The 21,275-nt window shown below is 38.9% G+C and overlaps 1 protein-coding gene across 1 annotated transcript; it reads right to left on the bottom strand.

The window, feature by feature from the left end:
* Positions 1–12,612: 12,612 nt before the first annotated feature.
* On the bottom strand, positions 12,613–14,673 carry LOC104091123 (expansin-A11-like). The gene is made up of 3 exons (XM_009596401.4): positions 14,405–14,673; positions 13,845–14,166; positions 12,613–13,304 (listed from the first exon to the last, which is right to left on the bottom strand). The coding sequence occupies exons 1-3, from the start codon at positions 14,547–14,549 to the stop codon at positions 12,998–13,000; spliced, it is 774 nt and encodes a 257-aa protein (XP_009594696.1). The 5' UTR covers positions 14,550–14,673; the 3' UTR covers positions 12,613–12,997.
* Positions 14,674–21,275: the final 6,602 nt, after the last annotated feature.

The following is a 21,275-nucleotide window of genomic DNA, read 5'->3' as shown; positions in this document are numbered from 1 at the left end:
TTGGTTTGGAGCCCCGAGGGCTCGGGTGAGTTTCAGATAGGGCACGTGATGTTTTGGACTTTGAAAATCCGGTTTTTCTGCAGAGTCTGGGTTCTGGCATGTCCTTCTTCACGTTCGCGACGGTACTCTTGCGAACGCGAAGAGTAAACTGGGCAGCTGAGGATTTCTTCTTCGCGAACGCGAAGGCTTGGTCGCGAACGCGAAGCGATGGGGGCGTTACTCTTCGCGAACGCGTAGTGTTAGGCACTAGGGAGGGGCAGGCATCTTTTTCTTCATCGCGAACGCGAACGCGAAGACCACGGAAGGGTAGCCTACGCGAACACGAGCACTGTCTCGTGAACGCGAAGGCTTGGCAGCCCATACACTTCGCGAACGCGACAGTGCTCTCGCGAACGCGATGAACACTGTCGCCCAACACTTAATAGAACTCAAAAACGGGATTTTAGCCAAAAACTCATTTTTCTCAAAAATCAAACGGTGAGAGGCGATTTTTCAAGAGTTATTTCCTCCCCAAATTATTGGTAAGTGATTCTAAACCATTTTCTTTCAATTACCCATTACATTTCTTGAATTTTCAACCAAAAATCTAGAGTTTTCATGGTAGAATTAGGGGTTAGGGTAGAAACTAGGGATTTCATAAATTTGGGAATTTAGACCTCAATTTGAAGTCGAATTCCAAAATTAATTACATATTCGGGCTCGGGGTGAATGGGTAAAAGGATTTTGGTTCGAACCTCGGATTTTGACCAAGCGGGTCCGGTTAATTTATGCAATATAATTGACTCCTTTAGCAATATTTGATATTATTGAGTCATTTTTGAATAGATACGAGTGGTTTGGAGGTGAATTCCAAAGGAAAAGCTGTGATTGAGAATTAAGTGGCCTTCGGAGCGAGGTAAGTATTGTGTCTAACCCTGACTTGAGGGAATTAAGAACCTTAGATTACTTGCTAAGTGAAATCCATGCGAGCGGCGTATATGTGAGGTGACGAGTACTTATGCGCCGCCAATTTACCTGTTTTCCATGTTTCTCTGTTTTTCTTATATTGTCTCTTTCCTATGCCAAATTGCTACGTGTTATACTAGTGTTGTTCAATTTATCGTTTTTATCATGTTTACAGATTTTTTGGTGATAATTGAGTTTTTATTTTAAAGTTGAGATTGATATTATGGAACCAAATGTTGAAGTAAGGTTTGTACTTGTTAATCTATCTCCCTGTTGTTATTTGTGCATTGCATTATGGTAAGGGAGAGTGTTAATGTACGAAGGGTGATGCCGTGCCATATTGTGAGTGTTAATGCACGAAGGGTGATGCCGTGCTATATTGTGAGTGTTAATGCACGAAGGGTGATGCCGTGCCATATTGTGAGTGTTAATGCACGAAGGGTGATGTCGTGCCATGATATGAGAGTTAATGCACGAAGGGTGATGCCGTGCCGTTTTTATTAATTTTATGGTGAGATTGAGAGTAAAAGCACGAAGGGTGATGCCGTGCATTTTTCCTTACTGTATTCACTATTCCTGTTGATTCATGGTATATTGACTGCTCCGGTGATCATTCTGTGGTAGTTCTTTATCTTTTATTCCCCTCAGTATATTCCCCTCCCGACATTTCCTGCTTAGTTCTTCATTTCTGTTATTTGCATATACACTGTTAAATTGTACCGGTTGATTTGTAGGTGCCTTGCCTTAGCCTAGTCACTACTTCGTCGAGGTTAGGCTCGACACTTACCAGTACATGGGGTCGGTTATACTGATACTGTACTCTGCACTTTCTGTGCAAATTTTGATACCGCCTCGGATTGATCGAGATTTTGCTATTGGTCCGCTGTCCAGAGACTCAAGGTAGATCTGTCGGTGTTCACAAACCTTGAAGTCCCCATCTATCTTTTCTGTTCTACTGTTTCTTTCATTCAGACAATTGTATTTCTTTCTAACTATTACTTGTAGCAAATTCTAGAATCCTCGTGAATTGTGACTCCAGATCTGGGTGATAGTAATTAATATAGTTTTATGATATTCCGCACTTATTATATTTTATCTTAGTTAATTATTGTTATTTACTGAATGGAAATAAGGAATTGGTTTAATGATTCTCTAATGTTCGCTAGCCTGGCAAGTAAAATGTTAGGCGCCATCACGGTCCCGTCGGTGCAAAATTTCGGGTCGTGACAGTTGGTATCAGAGCATTAGATTGCCTAGGTCTCACGATTCACGAGAAAGCTTAGTAGAGTCTGGAGGATCGGTACAGAGACGTCGGTGCTTATCCTCCAGAGGCTATGAAATTTAGGAACAAGTTTCACTTCTTTTCTGCTCTGTCGTGCGATTTTGTTTTCTCAATGCTGATTGAACTCTTCCACTCTTATTCTCTCGTAGATGGAGAGAACACGTATCGCTTCCTCAGCTGAGCAGCAGCCAGAGCCTCCAGTGGCAGCTCCTACGCGGGGCAGAGATCGAGCCTGAGGCCATACCAGAGGCCGAGGCAGGGGCAGGGCTCATCCTAGGGCCCGAGCAGCAGACCCAACAGTGGAGACTCAAATAGAGCTTGACGAGGAGGTTCCAGCCCAGACTGTTCCTGCCGGACCAGCTCAGGTTCCGGAGGGGTTCATTGCTACCCCAGTACTTCAGGACGCTTTGGTCCGTTTGGTGGGCTTTATGGAGAGTGTGGCCTAGACTGGCGCATTTCCCATGGCACCAGTAGTCTCTCAGGCTAGAGGAGGAGCCCAGACTCCTACAACTCCCACTCCGGAGCAGATAGCTCCCCAGTATCAGGCTCCAGCAACTCAGCCAGTCGGATTAGTTCAGCCAGTTATTGCGGCATAGGTCGTAGATAGGCCAGCTATGTCTTATGAGGCTTTATGGAGGTTGGACAGGTTTACCAAGCTCTTTCCTGTTCACTTCAGTGGTGCTCCTTCAGAGGATCCCCGGGAGTATCTTGACAGCTGCCACGCGGTTCTACGAAACATGGGTATAGTGGAGACCAATGGGGTCGATTTTGCTGCATTTCAGATGACTGGTTCTGCCAAGAAATGGTGGAGAGATTACTTGTTGACCAGACCAGCTGGGTCGCCTGCTCTTACTTGGGACTAGTTCTCTCAGCTCTTCATAGAGAAGTTTCTGCCTATCACATTGAGAGAGGAGCGTCACCGTCAGTTTGAGCGTCTTCAGTAGGGCAGTATGACTGTTACTCAGTATGAGACCCGTTTTGTGGATTTGGCCCGTCATGCTATTCTTCTGCTTCCCACCGAGCGAGAGAGAGAGGGTGAGGAGGTTTATTGATGGACTTGCTCAGCCTATCATATTGCAGATGGCTAAGGAGACTGGGAGTGAGATTTCTTTTCAGGCGGCTGCTAATGTCGCCAGACGAGTCGACATGGTTCTTACTCAGGGAGGTAAGGGGTCTGATAAGAGACCTCGTCATTCCAGTGAGTTCAGCGGTGCCTCATCTAGAGGTAGGAGTACCTTTGGTAGAGACCATCCTCCCAGGCCGTTTCATTCAGCGCTCCAGGCATCCCATGGTTCCTCAGGTGGTCGTGGCCCTCAAATGCATTATTTCGACCAGTTAGCCTACAGTGTACCACCAGCTCCTATTAGTGCACCTCCACTCCAGAGTTATTAGGGTGGTTATTCAGGTCGACAGGGTTATTTTCAGGGTCAGCAGTCACAACAGCCGAGGTTATGTTATACTTGTGGTGATCCGAGGCACATTGCTAGATTTTGCCCTCGGGCAACAGGCAGCTCACAGCAACAGAGTTTTCGTGCCATGGTACCGGCACCAGTTGCTGCACCACTTGCTCAGCCAGCCAGAGGCAGGGGTTAGGCAGCTAGAGGTAGGGGCCAGACAGTTAGAGGTGGAGGTCAGGCCGTTAGAGGTGGAGACCAGCCAGTTAGAGGTTGTCCCAGGGACGTAGTTCAGGGTGATAGGGCCCAGCCCCAATGTTATGCTTTCCCAGCCAAGCCTGAGGCTGAGTTATCTGACGTCGTTATCACAGGTAATGTTTCAGTTTGCAGTAGAGATGATTCAGTTCTATTTGATCCGGGATCTACTTACTCCTATGTATCATCCTATTTTGCTTTCTATTTGGTTGTGCCCCGTGATTCTTTGAGTGCTCCTGTGTATGTGTCCACACCAATGGGAGATGCTATTATTGTAGATCGTGTTTATCGTTCGTGTGTGGTCACCATTGGGAGTCTTGAGACTCGCGTAGATCTTTTACTTCTCGATATGGTTGATTTTGATGTCATACTAGATATGGATTGGTTGTCACCTTATCATGTTATATTAGATTGTCACGCCAAGATGGTGACCTTAGCCTTACAGGGGTTGCCTCGATTAGAGTGGAGAGGGAATTTTGGCCATTCTGCCAGCAGGATTATCTCTTATGTGAAGGCTCAGCATATGGTCGAGAAGGGGTGTCTAGCTTATTTGGCTTATGTCCGCGATTCTAGTGCGAAGGTTCCTTCCATAGATTCAGTGCCGATTGTTCGTAAGTTTCCAGAGGTGTTTCCTGCAAACCTGCCGGGGATGCCACCCGACAGGGATATTTATTTCTTCATTGATTTGGCTTCGGGCACTCGCCCTAGGGTGCACCGGTGTTGTTTGTAAAGAAGAAAGATGAATCGATGAGGATGTGTATAGATTATCGGCAGTTGAACAAAGTCACCACCAAGAACAAATATCCATTGCCGAGGATTGATGATTTATTTGATCAGCTTCAGGGTGCCAAGGTGTTTTCAAACATTGATTTGAGATATGGCTACCATCAGTTGAGGATTAGGGCATCCGATGTTCCTAAGACAGCTTTTCGGACTCGATATTGGCATTATGAATTTCTAGTGATGTCATTTGGGCTGACAAATGCCCCAGCAGCATTCATGGATTTGATGAATCGGGTGTTCAAAACCTACTTGGATTCCTTTGTGGTTATGTTTATTGATGATATCTTGATCTACTCCCACAATCGAGAGGAGCATGAGTAGCACCTTCGGATCGTTCTTTAGACTCTGAAAGACAGCCAGTTATACGCTAAGTTCTCAAAATGTGAGTTTTGGTTGAGTTCAATTGCTTTCTTAGGTCACGTTGTATCAGCAGAGGGTATTCAGGTGGATCATAAGAAGATTGAGGCAGTCCAGAACTGGGCTAGACCCACATCAGCTACAGATATCCGTAGTTTTCTGGGTTTGGCGGGCTATTACCGTCGATTTGTGGAGGGGTTTTCATCCATAGCAGCCCCGTCGACTAGATTGACCTAGAAGAGTGCCCCGTTCAGGTGGTCAGACGAGTGTGAAGCGAGTTTTCAGAAGCTCAAGACTGCTTTGACCATGACACCGGTATTGGTGTTACCCACAGATTCAGGATCTTATATAGTATATTGTGATGCATCTCGTATTGGTCTGGGTGCGGTATTGATGCAGGGTGGCAAGGTTATTGCATATGCTTCACGGTAGCTGAAGGTTCACGAGAAGAATTACCCTGTTCATGATCTAGAGCTGGCAGCCTTTGTTCACGCGCTGAAGATTTGGAGGCACTACCTTTACGACGTGCCATGTGAGGTATTCACTGATCATCGGAGCTTGCAGTATTTGTTCAAGCAGAAGGAACTCAATTTGAGGCAGAAAAGGTGGTTGGAGCTATTGAAAGACTATGATATCACCATATTGTATCATCCCGGGAAGGCCAATGTGGTGGCCGATGCTTTGAGTAGAAAAATCAGCTAGTATGGGTAACCTTGCATATATTCCAGTGGGTGAGAGACCGCTTGCATTGGATATTCAGGCCTTGGCCAACCAGTTCGTGAGGTTGGATGTTTCTGAGCCCAGCCGTGTTCTAGCTTGTACCGTTGCTCGGTCTTCTTTGTTTGAGTACATCAGAGATCAGCAGGATGACGATCCTCATTTACTTGTCCTTAGAGACACCGTGCGGCACGATAGTGCCAAGCAGGTTACTGTTGGAGATGACGGAATTTTGAGGATGCAGGGTCATATTTGTGTGCCTAATGTGGATGGGTTTCGTGAGTTAATCCTTGAGGAGGCTCACAGTTCTCGGTATTCTATTCACCCAGGCGCTGCCAAAATGTACCAGGACCTGCGGAAGCATTATTGGTGGAGGAGGATAAAGAAAGATATAGTTGCTTATGTAGCTCGGTGCCTAAATTGTCAGCAGGTAAAATATGAGCATCAGAGACCCGGTGGTTTGCTTCAGCAGATGGAGATTCCTGAGTGGAAGTGAGAGCGTTTCATTATGGACTTTGTTGTTGGACTCCCACGGACTCAGAGGAAGTTCGACACCGTATGGGTTATTGTGGATAGCCTGACTAAGTCAGCACACTTCATTCTTGTGGCAGTTACCTATTCCTCGGAGCGGTTAGCAGAGATTTATATTTGTGAGATCGTCCTTCTTCACGGTGTGCCCGTGTCTATCATTTCTGATCGAGGTACGCAGTTTACCTCGCACTTTTGGAGGGCAGTTCAGTGTGAGTTAGGTACGCGGGTTGAGTTGAGCACAACATTTCATCCTCAGATGGACAGGTAGTCCGAGCGTACTATTCAGATCTTAGAGGATATGCTCCGCGCTTGTGTTATAGACTTCGGAGGATCGCGGGATCAGTTCTTGCCCCTTGTAGAGTTCGCCTACAACAACAGCTACCAGTCGAGCATTCAGATGGCTCCCTATGAGGCATTATATAGTAGGCGGTGTCGGTTGCCGGTTGGGTGGTTCGAGCCGGGAGAGGCTCGATTGTTGGGCACAAATATAGTACAGGATGCCTTGGACAAGGTCAAGATTATTCAGGATTGACTTCGCACAGCTCAGTCCAGGTAGAAGAGTTATGCCGACCGTAGAGTTCGTGATGTTGCATTCATGGTCAGAGAGAGAGTGTTACTTCGGGTATCGCCCATGAAGGGTGTTATGAGATTTGGGAAGAAGGGCAAGTTGAGCCCTAGGTATATCGGGCCATTTGAGATCCTCGAGAGAGAGTGGGGGAGCTAGCTTATAGACTTGCGTTGCCTCTAGGGTTATTCTCAGTTCATCCGGTATTCCATGTGTCTATGCTCCGAAAATATCATAGTGACCCGTCCCACGTGTTAGATTTCAGCTCTGTTCAGTTGGACAAGGATTTGACTTACGAGGAGGAGCCGGTGGCCATTCTAGACTGGCAGGTTCGTCAGTTGAGGTCAAAGAGTTAACCTTCAGTTCGAGTGCAGTGGAGAGGTCAGCCTATTGAGGCAGCTACTTGGGAGTCCGAGTCCGATATGCGGAGTAGATATCCCCACCTTTTCACCAACCCAGGTACTTTTCTATGTCCGTTCGAGGACAAACGGTTATTTTAGAGGTGGAGATTGTGATGACCCAAAAGGTCATCTTATGTTTTAGAACACAAATCTGCGCTCTTAAGCCTTACAAATCTCATTTTTACCCTCCTCAATTTGCGTGCACAGTCCGGGCAAGTTTCCGAAAAGCTTTTATGTTGAAAACTAATGAAAATAAGAATTTTTGCCTTAAAAGTTGATTTTAGTTAACTTTGGTCAACAATTTTAGTAAACGGGCCCGAATCCATATTTTCACGGTCCCGGTGGGTCCGTATCGAATTATGGGACGTGGGCGTATGCCCGGAATCAAATTCGTAGGTCCATAGCTCAAGTTATGAATTTTTGATGAAAATTAAAAGTCTGAAAATTAATTATTTTTAAGAATTGATTGATGTTTCGTATTGTTAGTACCGGATCTGTATTTTGGTTCCGGAGCCCGGTACAGGTTCATTATGATATTTAAGATATGTCTATGAAATTTGGTGAGAAACGGAGTTGATTTGACGTGATTCGGACATCCAGTTGAGAAAATAGTAATTTTAAAGTGTTCTTGAGTGTCTCAATTGATTTGGTGCTAAATTCGTAGTTCTAGATGTTATTTTGGCGATTTGATCACGCGAGCAAGTTCGTATGATGTTTTTAGACTGGTGTGCATGTTTGGTTTGGAGCCTCGAATGCTCGGGTGAGTTTCGGATAGGGCACGTGATGTTTTGGACTTTGGAAATCTAATTTTTCTGCAGAGTCTGGGTTCTGGCATGTCCTTCTTCGCATTCGCGAAGGTACTCTCGCGAACGCGAAGAGTAAACTGGCAGCTGAGGATTTGTTCTTCGTGAACGCGAAGCGATGGGGGCGTTACTCTTCGCAAACGCGACAAGCCCATCGCGAACGTGTAGTGTTAGGCACTAGGGAGGGGCAGGCATCTTTTTCTTCATCGCGAACGCAAACAATGACTCACGAACGCGAAGACCAGGGAAGGGTAGCCTACGCGAACACAAGCACTGTCTCGTGAACGCGAAGGCTTGTCAGCCCATACACTTCGCGAAAGCGACAGTGCTCTCGCGAACGCGATGAACACTGTCGCCCAACACTTAACAGAACCCAAAAACGGGATTTTAGTCAAAAACTCATTTATCTCAAAAACCAAACGGTGAGAGGCGATTTTTCAAGAGTTATTTCTTCCCCAAATTGTTGGTAAGTGATTCTAAACCATTTTATTTCAATTACCCATTACATTTCTTGAATTTTCAACCAAAAATTTTGAGTTTTCATAGTAGAATTAGCGGTTAGGGTAGAAATTAGGGATTTCGGGAATTTGGGAATTTAAACCTCAATTTGAGGTCGGATTCCAAAACTAATTACATATTCGGGCTCGGGGGTGAATGGGTAAAAAGATTTTGATCCGAACCTTGGGTTTTGACCAAGTGGGTCCGGTGTCGATTTTTTGACTTTTTGGAGGAAAATTTGGAAAATTTAATTTATGCATTATAATTGATTCCTTTAGCAATATTTGATATTATTGAGTCATTTTTGAATAGATACGAGTGGTTTGGAGGTGAATTCCAAAAGAAAAGTTGTGATTGAGAATTAAGTGGCCTACAGAGCGAGGTAAGTGTTGTGTCTAACCCTGACTTGAGGGAATTATGAACCTTAGATTAATTGCTAAGTGAAATCCATGTGAGCGGCGTATATGTGAGGTGACGAGTACTTATGCGCCGCCAATTTACCTATTTTCCATGTTCCTCTGTTTTCCTTATATTGTCTCTTTCCTATGCCAAATTGCTACGTGTTATACTAGTGTTGTTCAATTTATCGTTCTTATCATGTTTACGGATTTTCTGGTGATAATTGAGTTTTTATTTCAAAGTTGAGATTGATATTATGGAACCAAATGTTGAAGTAAGGTTTGTACTTATTAATCTATCTCCCTGTTATTATTTATGCATTGCATTATGGTAAGGGAGAGTGATAATGCACGAAGGGTGATGTCGTGCTATATTGTGAGTGTTAATGTGCAAAGGGTGATGTCGTGCTATATTGTGAGTGTTAATGCACGAAGGGTGATGCCGTACCATATTGTGAGTGTTAATGCACGAAGGGTGATGCCGTGCCATATTGTGAGTGTTAATGCACGAACGGTGATGCCGTGCCATGATATGAGAGTTAATGCACGAAGGGTGATGCCGTGCCGTTTCTATTAATTTTATGGTGAGATTGAGAGTAAAAGCACGAAGGGTGATGCCGTGCATTTTTCCTTACTGTATTCACTATTTCTGTTGATTCATGGTATATTGACTGCTCCGATGATCATTCTATTGTAGTTCTTTATCTTGTATTCCCCTCAGTATGTTCCCCTCCCGACATTTCCTGCTTAGTTCTTCATTTCTGTTATTTGCATATACACTGCTAAATTGTACAGGTTGATTTGTAGGTGCCTTGCCTTAGCCTCGTCACTACTTCGTCGAGGTTAGGCTCGACACTTACCAGTACATGGGTCGGTTGTACTGATACTGCACTCTGCACTTTCTGTGCAGATTTTGATACCGGCTCGGGTTGATCGAGATTTTGCTATCCGCTGTCCGGAGACTCAAGGTAGATCTGTCGACTTTCACAGACCTTGAAGTTCCTATCTATCTTTTATGTTCTACTGTTTCTTTCATTCAGACAGTTGTATTTCTTTCTGACTATTACTTGTAGCAAATTCTAGAATGCTCGTGAATTGTGACTCCATATCCGGGTGGTAGTAATTGATACAGTTTTATGATATTCCGCGCTTATTATATTTCATCTTAGTTAATTATTATTATTTTACTGAATGAAAATAAGGAATTGGTTTAATGATTCTCTAACGTTGGCTAGCCTGGCAAGTGAAATATTAGGCGTCATCACGGTCCCGTCGGTGGAAAATTTCGGGTCGTGACACTCGTTAACTAAATAACATAAACAGATGATGCATATAGAGATATGATCATTGAACCGATTTATTGGATAATTTCTAATGGTTAGAATTACCATAAACTGTCAATAGGATATTCTCTTGAAGAATGTGATGTAAGAGTTTCCTTTGATCTAATATCATTAAAGTAATTGACAAGTTATTTATTGTGCTTTGAGACTAGACACATATGGCCCTAGGGCGATAGTTGAAAGGATATTGGGTACGATTAAATACTCGTAGAATTAGTGATTGATCAAGATAGAATCTGTCAACTCTTGATAATGAGTTTAAGCTCCATGTTGTCATAAATTATAACTGACCAAATTAAGACCTTGGCCAGGGCGATTGAATGAAAGAAGAAAAGAATTTCTTAGGTCATTCAATGGTTGATTATTTTTGACACGAACACATAGTCGATCGCCTATTAGGATTTGACAGTTGAACCATATCCTAGGGTGACCCAGAGCTATAAGAACAGAAGGAATTAATACATTGTTCTTCTATAGGTTCTTGAGAGTAAATTGTATACTTCATGCTATCCGGTCGTTAAGGAGTGTTGCTAGACGCCACCCTTGATTAGTATATTGATGTGATCAATTTACTACCGGTTTAGTATTGAACCTATGGGGTCACACACTAACGAGTGTTCTGATCTTTGCTAAAGGATTAATTACTTTATTATTTAATAATTAAATTAAAGAATTTAATTAGTCAAATAAATTTAGTTATTAGTCCAAATGAAATATTATTATATTCTTTGCTAGCACAGAAGATATAATTAATATTGTGAAAAAGTTGAAGTTTTCTATTTTAAATAAGAAAATTAAATTACATCTCTTGGTATATATATATATATATATATATATATATATATATATATATATATATATATATATATATACACACTTGGTAATTATAATTAATATTTGTGTATATGAATTCCACAAATGAGTTATATATTTTTATTTTAAAATGTTGACTAAGTTGTAGAATTCAATTTGGAATTGAATTCCATAAATGAGTTACATGTTTTTATTTTAAAAGTATGACTAAATTGTAGAATTCAATTTAGAATTGAATTCTATAAATGAGTTACATGTTTTTATTTTAAAATGTTGACTAAGTTGTAGAATTTAATTTATAATTGAATTCCATAAATGAGTTACATGTTTTTATTTTAAAAGTATGACTAAGTTGTAGAATTCAATTTATAATTGAATTCCATAAATGAGTTACATGTTTTTATTTTAAAAGTATGACTAAGTTGTAGAATTAAATTTAGAATTGAATTCCATAGATGAGTTACATGTTTTTTAAATATTTACCATAAGGCATATGATTTGTATTTTCCAATAAAAATTATGTGTATATATATATGTGTGAGTCCTAATTAAGAATTAGGGAAATATAGATCTTATATATATTGTAAAGTCATGTAAAAATCAAGAGAATTATTCTTGAGAACAAAATTGCTTTGAGAAAGTAATAGTGTAACACAAAGCCAAGATAGAAAATATTAGTACAAGAAAATTATTTCTTGTTCTTCTACCTTTGAGTTGAGATTTTTGAGAAAAATTTCAACACAATATTTTCATTCAATTTGTTCGCGGGATTTCATTGATCAAAGAGTTGATAGCAATGATCAGTCTCGGTGTGGATATGCATAGAGTCTTCGCACTATCGAAGAAATTTAAAACGAGACTTTTTTTATCAGGTACGTCTTAGATCCGATCTTTGACATGCAAAATAAATTTTAAACACAAAAAGATCTGCCTAGGATTGTTATTGTCTTCCGTTGTGTGTTATGAACACTTATGTGCAATCCATCATAAGCATGTTATGCCGGGCCATTCTGTAAGAGCTCTGAATTTTATTCTTGTGTTATAAATATATAGAATCTGGCCAACTACTTTTGTCACCATGGTATCCAGGAAAAACTTATCTACATTCTGTTTACACTAATCTATTGAATTCATAATATTCTTCTTCACATACATTGTTTTTACTAAATCATTAACTAATACACATTGTTCTCACTTTAATTTATCATTTAACCATGGTAAATTAATATGATTTGATGAAAACACGGCCTGTATATATATTGACTTGAATCCATCCAGCATCTCACCAAAAATCAATCTTTCTCCATTTTGAAGAGAGATTATCAGAAGCCATCTAAGAAATTTGTAACTTTGGGTATGTCCATCTTTATTTTTGTACTAAAATGAGTTTTTAATGCCCTAGGTTTGTCACTATCACCAATTCCCTAAGTTAAAAAAAAAGGAAAAGGAAAAGGAAAAATGAAATGCTTCACTGCTTTCATTGCTACAAGACAGAAATATTTGTACTGAAAATGATAAACAGGAATATTTGGTACAAGATGTATTACAAGAAAATGGTCATATTACAAGAATACAGGAAAGGGGAAATCAAAAGTATAATTATGCAACTGTCTTATTCATCCTTTCATATCGTAAAATGCAAAATTATGAACTGCCCTACTTAAACCAATACGTAATTGTTTTCTGTTATTCACCAGCTTTATTTGGACCAGACCACCAACTCCACAATAGTCAAGCCACTCGGCCAGAATTAATCTTCAATTCCTCCTTGAGATTCTCTTTCTCCAATAATATATATATCTGAATAAAAGCAAAAGAAAAATGGGCGGGCTGCTTTCTGTAAAAAGTAAGCACGCCGCTGCCTAAGAACCCAAGAACTCTAAAATCATATTCTTTGAGCATTTTCTGTATTTCAGAACTGAGTGTGGCTTGAGAATGTCTGTCCAAATTTCCAACCAGCTGGAACAACATTTAAGAATGTTTTTGTGACACCATCGGTGGTAGTGACCTTAAAAGATATAGATTGTCCATCAAGATATGCATTGGATTGCCAACTTGCTCCCCAATTCCTAGACATGGACAACCAGTTTGTGTTTGAGCCTTTGATTTGAACAGATTGAACAGATCCAGCCCCTGCTACATTGCTTACCAAGACTAGTTCAAAATAGTCTCTTCCATTGATTGTGAATCTAACTCCATGCTTCTTCTTGCAAGGAACCCTGCTCCACAAAAACCATCAAGTATGTCAAATGAACTTGTCTGTTAAAAATGTAAAGGACTCAGAGATGAAGCTACGATTTGAAGTTTATGGGTTCAGTATTCTAGTCTTTTTAAGTTACTGAGTTCTAAAATAAGAATTTGTACATATTAAATAAATTTTATAAGGTGATAACATTTATATGAGATGTTATAACACCCTAAGAAGGGTGAAGTGTGAACAATATAACGTGGAGGCCTAATATTGGGTAATTAAATCAAGAAATACGAATATACATGCCTCTTATACCATATAAAGAAATGGATATTGGACCTAACTCAATCTCAAAATTAGCATATTAGATGAGAATTGCCGAGACTATATGAGGAGACAATGTTCCATTCCCTCAATCAAAACGGAATGTTCTAACATTATCTTTAGAACTTTACTACTATTAATCTTGCCAAGGATCTTGACAACACTTAATGGAACTAATCTCATTTAGAATCAAGATTGTGTCATTTTATGGACTAATAATATGTAAACGAAGAATGAGGACTACCTTTTGTAGAGCACAGGAACAATGCCTCCTTTGTAAATGCCAATCTTTTCCCAAGCAGGTTGAGCCATGTCAAAATGAGGACGAGGGGGATTGCACCAGCCTCCATTGTTACTAGGAAGATTGTAATTTGGTGGGCAAAAGTTTGTAGCTGTAATTGTAACAGACACTCCCTTCTTGCACCACGCCGGGTCTGCCTTATAATCACAGATGATTTTGTAGCATTGGCCACAGGATCCTCCATCATTGAACAATGCAGTGCTCAATGCTGCTGTCCTTGTTCCATACCCTGTTGAATACAAGTTTCCATATCCACAAGCACCCCCTACAAAAATACCAAATCACTTGTTAATTATTAATCAAGATTCTAGTCAATTACAAGGTCTAAGTATGATGTTGAGAATGTTGTGTCTTTAGAGATGGATCCCGAAATATAAGTAGTGGGTGCACCTGGTCTCGAATGGAGTAAAAGAAATTTTAAAGATTGTTTTTGATAATATGTGTATGTATAGAAGAGGTGCACCTATTACGTTAAAATCTTGGATCCGTCTCTAAATACCTACCCATTGTGCCAGAAGCATCAGCTCCACCGTAAAATGTGGCATGAGCACTTGACCATCCAGAATCTGCTGAAAAACCATTCGCACTTAAGAAAAGGGTGCACAAACACATTATGAATCCCAGTGTTAGAATGCCATTGTTGGCCATTTTCTTAGTGGAAGAAAATTGAGGAATTGGAACTATGATAAACTTTTCTGCAGTACTGACATAACCAAGAAAAGTAATTGCTACTTAAATAGGTGCACTGTTTATTGAATACAACCACCTCACATGTGATCGCTGCAACTGGGGGGGGGGGGGGGAGGAAAAAAAAAGAACTTTTAATATAAAATTGAATTATCTCTGAAGAAAACTGAAGATTTCAGACCTCATTCAATTATTCCCACGTTCAACTTCGTAGCCCACATGGTTTTCCCAAGTGAGAAGCTGTGAATGCATCAAAAACTTATCTCAATTTCAATTTGTTCAATTTGTCATATTTTTCTAATGTTCTTTCTTGGTTCCTTACGAAATAAAGCTAGCTAACACATTCAGTGTTCCATTACCAAGTAGAGAATAATTCTTCTGTCAAATTGTGATGTTACCTCACATGGCTTTGATTGACCTACATGCTTCTGAGTTCTGTCTTATCATTATTATCTGTAAATGCACATGTGGTGAGGCCTCTGTCATTTGTATACTTGTTTTCCAAGTCTAATTTAATAGGAGCATTTTATTATAGCTAGGGAGCTGCTTATTACTTTCTACATCAGATATTAACTAGGAGTACAGCTTAATAATCATTACTTACCAAAAAGAGATTGTCGCCTAAGATCCATGTATAAAATGAATGTCATTATGTCACTATTACTTAATATTTGAAGAGTCACACAGTATTTTCATTTTTTATGATTTGTAATTTTTTAAAATACAATTTAATTATAAGAACTGTGATTTATGATACTTTTCATATATGATATCTAAATATGCAAAGTATGTTGTAATAAACTTAAGAAACAATGTAATTTCTAAATATACAAAAGTAGGCTTAATAAACTTAAGAAACTTACGTCTGAGACGCACTGAAAAATAGGGCATTAATTCTTGCCCATCGTATTCTGTCCGTGACAGATGGAGTAATATTTCCTGGAAAATGGAAATCTATCCATCTAGATAAATCCAAAGTTAAATTAAATCGCAAATAAAATCACCTTAAAAATCGATTTGTAATTGATTTGGTACTCTTTGGTGTAAACTGAAAAAAAGAAACTTTAACTTAATTTGATATATTAAGCTAGAAAAGGATGAAGACTGAAGCGAAATCGAACTAAATTGACACATCTCTGCCACTTCGTTAATTTTAATTTATATATATATAAGCTATTTTTATAGAAAATTTTAAATAAATGGCTCATCGTACGTGGGTTGCAATCGTTTTAATGGTAATTAGACATATTCATGATCCTTGTTCTACTCTTCTTCTTTTGAAAATTGGCTTATTGTAGGCAAGACTAACTCATACTCGTTGTTTATACCAACTCAATAAATACATGAAATATGTCTTCGCACTCTTATTACTAAATTATAATTTAATTAACCTATACATTCTCATCTTAATATATAACTTTAAAAAAAGATAGCGCGTACACAAAGCATCTCGCATTCATGCAGAGTCCGAGGAAGGGGTCTACCCTAATGCAAGCATTATCGACTGCTTTCACATTTCGAACTCGTAACTTACAGGTCATAAGAAGATAACTTTGTCATTGCTCTAAGCTAAGACTCCCCTTTACCTGAATGTATAACTTAATCATGGTAATTAAATATTAGTAGGCTTCTTGGCGCAGCATTTTGTAACACATGTTTGAAGGAATCACATGAATCTGCATCTTCATTAGTATAGCCAAATTAAACAAAGAAATTAATCCAATTAATCAGATTAACGTCTTGTGTGGTCGGCATTTGTTGGCTGATCGTGCGTTTTCATGATAGATTCCAAGTTGTTACCTTAAGAGACAACAGGGCGTGTTTGTGGAGAAAAAGAAGAGAGTTTCTTTAGATCCTTGGACTTTATTGATAAAAAATAAGTTAATGATATATCCTTGAATATGAAAAAATTTAATTTATTTCAAATCTTAACAACCATGACCTGTACATGTGATTATCTTCTCCACCATAAAGCACATCAAAGTTGATTCTAAATTTCAATAAACCATTCGTTGGGATTAAAAGATTGGTGAATGGGAAATGGAAGAAAGAAAGTAAAGGGAAAGTGAGCTCCCTTTTGCTTTGGAAAAGAGCAAGTGTCTCTCATTGGTGGTGGAAAGAAAAGTGAATGTGCTTATATTGAGAAAGCACTTCTCTTGGTGTTAACTAGGTTGGAAAGAAAGTAAGTCTCGCGCCGTCGTCGTCGCTTGGCTTCGGCTTTGGATATTTTAAACGGAATCCTTCTCGCCTGTTCCAACAGCCATGGCTGTTTCTTAAAGGTTGCAAACCTTTTCAGAAACAATATCAGAAAATGGCTATAAATATGCCTTGATCCCAGAATTTTCTGATCTTCTTCTTCTTTTTCTGCACAAAATTTTCCAGTATATTTAACAACCTTCAAGTGGTTCGCTGTTTCACCGACATTTTTGGTACGGATACTCTGGTGAGTTAAATCGTTATATCCTAGGAGGATAATATTCCAATACTTCGGGTACTTGAGGGGAATAATTTCCTTAAGGACACACTGTGCATTCAGTGGGCTCGATATTATTTCGAAATTTATTTTCAGATTCTGCTTCTGATTATATACATTTCTGCTATACTACTGCTTTTCTGTTTCTGTTTTTCCTGTTACAGAAATATTACTGTTTCTTTATATTATAGCATTACAGTTTGGTTAACAATCTTATGGAAATTATTAATATACTTTAATCTATATTCTGCTTTAGAGATTAAAACTTTTGTTGTTTTCTACTCCGTCTGAATTTTTCTATTTCTGATTTGAAGATGTAAAAACTTCATCGGAGTATTAAAATTCATAAACGATTTGAAGAACATAAAAACTTCATCGTTTTATTGTGAAACAATATATACAAAAGTTCGATTTTTGTTTATTAAACGTATTGTTTATCATTAATTACAGTACTCTTTACTGTTCTATTTTCTGCTATTAATTGAACTCTTCTGTTGTGGACAGTGAGAAATGGCAATTGATAATGAAAATTCTTCTACGACTGTTGCGGCAACGACGATAGCCTCGTCAAGCCGAACTGTTGTACCACCGGCGAAAAAATCGGGGAAATTTTCGGGAGCCAATTTCAAAGGATGGCAGCAAAGGGTGTTCTTTTGGCCTACCACACCTGGTATGCAGAAGTTCACCAGTGAAGACCATCAAGTGCCTGCCGCTGACATGCCAGACAATGAGAAATTTATGATTGTTGAGGCGTGGAAACAGGCAGACTATCTTTTCAAAGGCTACATCCTAAGTGCTTTGGAGGATGACTTGTACAATATCTACAGTGATATGAAAACTTCAAAAGAATTATGGGACGCACTTGAGAAAAAGTACTAGACTGAAGATGCATGCTTGAAAAAGTTTGTGGTTGCCAAGTTTGTAGACTATAAAATGATAGACATTAAAATCGTTGGAACCCAAGTTCAAGAGCTTCAACTTATTTTTTACGACCTTATTGCTGAAGGTATGGTAGTAAATGAAGCATTTCAAGTGACTGCAATGATTGAAAAGTTACCTCCTTCGTGGAGAGATTTCAAAAACCATCTAAAGTACAAGCGCAAAGAAATGAAGTTAGAAGATCTTGTGATTCGTCTCAAGATTGAGGAAGATAACAAAACAGCCGAGAAGAAGTCTCGTGAAAATTCAACGATCATGGGAGCTAATATCGTTGAGGAGACTGCTCCAAAAAGTAAGAAGAGGAAGAGCTCTTCTGGACAAACTAAGGAGCAGAACAAGAAGAAATTCAAGGGCAATAACTAGAATTGTGGAAAAGCTAGTCACAAATCCCCTGATTGTCGTCTCCCAAAAAAGGACAGGAAAAAGGGACAAGCCAACATAGTGGAGAAAAATGATGACATTGATGATCTGTGTGCAATGCTTTCAAATACAACTTAGTTGGAAATTTGAAGGAGTGGTGGATTGACTCTGGAGCCACTCGACATATTTGTGCTGTCAAGGAAGCATTTGCAACTTACTCTACTGTTGGTCCTGAAGAAAAGCTTTTCATGGAAAATACTGCAACATCCAAGATTGAGGGTTATGGGAAGATATTCATGAAGATGATGACTTTCGACAAGGTGTTAACGCTCAACAACGTTCTTCATGTTCCTACTATTAGGAAAAATTTAGTTTCAACTTCTTTACTTGTTAAGAATGAATTCAAATATGTATTTGTATCTGACAAAGTTGTTGTAAGCAAGAATGATATGTATGTTGGAAATGGCTACCTCACAGAGGGCCTTTTCAAACTCAATATAATGGTTGTTGACAGTATTAATAAACTTTCAGCTTCTTCTTATTTATTGGAGTTAAATGATTTATGGCATATTCGTTTAGAACATGTCAATTATAAAACCTTGTGGAAGTTAATTAATTTAGAAGTATTGCCTAAATTCGAGTGAAAAAATAAAAATGTCAAATATGTGCTGAATCTAAGTTTGTAAAACATCCTTATAAGTCTGTTAAAAGGAATTCAAATCCTTTAGACTTAATTCATACTAACATTTGTGATTTGAAGTCAACACCATCTCGTGGTGAAAAAAAGTATTTTATAACTTTTATTGAAGATTGTACTCGATATTGTTATGTTTATTTGCTTAATAGTAAGGATGAAGCAATTGAAGTATTTAAGCAATACAAAAATGAAGTGGAGAATCAATTGAATGAAAAGATTAAAATGATTAGAAGTGATAGGGGTGGAGAATATGAATCTCTGTTTGCATAAATATGTTCGGAATATGGAATTATCCATCAAACTATTGCTCCCTACACATCTCAATCCAATGGAATTACGCAAAGAAAAAATCGGACATTAAAGAAAATGATGAATGCCTTATTGATAAGCTCCAATTTACCGCAAAATTTGTGGGGGGGGGGGGGGGGGGAGGGAAAAGCTATCCTTACAGCTAACCGAATACTCAACAGAGTACCCCACAAAAAAACGCAATCTTTCCATATGAAAAATGGAAAGGAAGAAAACACAACTTGAAATATTTCAAACTGTGGGGATGTTTAGCAAAGGTACAAGTAATTTTACCCAAAAGGGTAAAGATTAGACCAAAAATTATGGATTGTATTTTTATTGGATATGCTACAAACATTAAAGCATGTTAGTTTTTGGTTCATAAACCTGATAATCGCGAAATTCATGTTAATACGATAATTGAATTAGATAATGTTGAATTCTTTGAAAGCATCTATCCATATAAAACTGAACGCGAGTCGTTAAGTGAAATACCTAAATGACCACGGGAAGAACCAAAGGAAAATACTCCAAGTGAAGAGGATCCAAGGTGTAGCAAACGTCAAAGAACATCTATTTCCTTTGGACCATATTTTGTGACACTCTTGCTTGAAAATGAGCCTCAAACTTTCAAAGCAGCTATGTCATCTTATAATTTAACATTTTGAAAAAAGGCTGTCAATAGTGAGATTCAATCAATTTTGGATAACCAAACATGTGAATTGGTTGATCTTCCTCCAGAAAATAAGCCTTTAGGTTCGAAATGGATCCTTAAACAAAAAATGAAAGCTGATGGCACTATTGACAAATATAAGGCAAGACTTGTTGTCAAAGGTTATAGACAAAAGGAAGGGCTTCATTACTTTGACACTTACTCGTCAGTAACGAGGATAACATCTATTAGGGTGTTAATGTCACTGGCGGCCGTGTATAGTCTTGAAATCTATCAAATGGATGTTAAAATAGCTTTCTTAAATCCATCATTAGAGGAAGAGATTTACATTGAACAACCTGAGGGTTTTGTGGTTCCGGGTAAAGAAAAAAAAATGTGCAAACTTGTTAAGTCGCTTTATGGACTTAAACAAGCACCCAAATAATGGATGTCAAATTTGACCAAACAATGTGGCAAGTGAATTTAAAATCAACGAGTGTGACAAATGTGTTTACATTAAAAATACTCCAGGTCATGAAGTCATTGTTTGTTTATATGTTGATGACATTTTGATAATGAGCAAAGATATGGCAGACATAAATGCTACTAAGAGCATGCTGGCTAGCAAATTCGACATAAAAGACTTAGGAGTTGCTGATTTGATCTTAGGAATCGGAATTCACAAGACTCCACATTGAAAAAGTACTTGACAAGTTCAAGTATTTGGATTTCAAGATTGCCAAGACTCCAATTGACGTGAGTTATGCACTTCGAAAGAATGAAGGTTAAAGTGACTCACAACTAGACTATGCAAGAGTATTGAGAAATTTGATGTATATCATGAATTGTACGCGACCAGATATAGCATGTGCTATTAGCAAACTGAGTCGGTTTACAAGTAATCCCAATCAAATACATTGGATGACAATGAAACGAGTTTTGGGGTATCTAAAACATACCCAAGACTATGCTCTGCATTATAACAAATATCCCTCCATGATTGAGGGATATAGTGATGCAAATTAGATCACTGGATCATCTAAAGTTAAATCTACGAGTGGATATGTTTTCACAATTGGGGGTGGAGCAGTGTCTTGGAAATCATCCAAACAAACGTGCATCGCCCATTCTACAATGGAATTTGAATTCATAACTTTAGACAAGCCTGGTGAAGAAGCTGAATGGCTCCAGAATTTCTTGGAAGATATTTTATTTTGGTCCAAACCTTTGGCATCTATATGTATACATTGTGATAGTCAAGCGACAACAGGCAGGGCA

Source organism: Nicotiana tomentosiformis, chromosome 12 (assembly GCF_000390325.3).
Source record: "Nicotiana tomentosiformis chromosome 12, ASM39032v3, whole genome shotgun sequence".
In the NCBI taxonomy this organism is placed as follows: domain Eukaryota; kingdom Viridiplantae; phylum Streptophyta; class Magnoliopsida; order Solanales; family Solanaceae; genus Nicotiana; species Nicotiana tomentosiformis.
The sequence above is the reverse complement of the archived record's forward strand: the minus strand, read 5'-3'. Positions and strand labels throughout refer to the sequence as shown.

Bases quoted from the DNA above. Each gene is read 5' to 3' on its own strand.
- LOC104091123 (XM_009596401.4), bottom strand. From the start codon at position 14,549: ATGGCCAACAATGGCATTCTAACACTGGGATTCATAATGTGTTTGTGC. The intron at 14,167-14,404 runs GTAGGTATTTAG...GTATTTTTGTAG, and splicing joins TGATGCTTCTGGCACAATGG to GGGGTGCTTGTGGATATGGA. The intron at 13,305-13,844 runs GTAGTCCTCATT...TTTGTGGAGCAG, and splicing joins GTTCCTGTGCTCTACAAAAG to GGTTCCTTGCAAGAAGAAGC.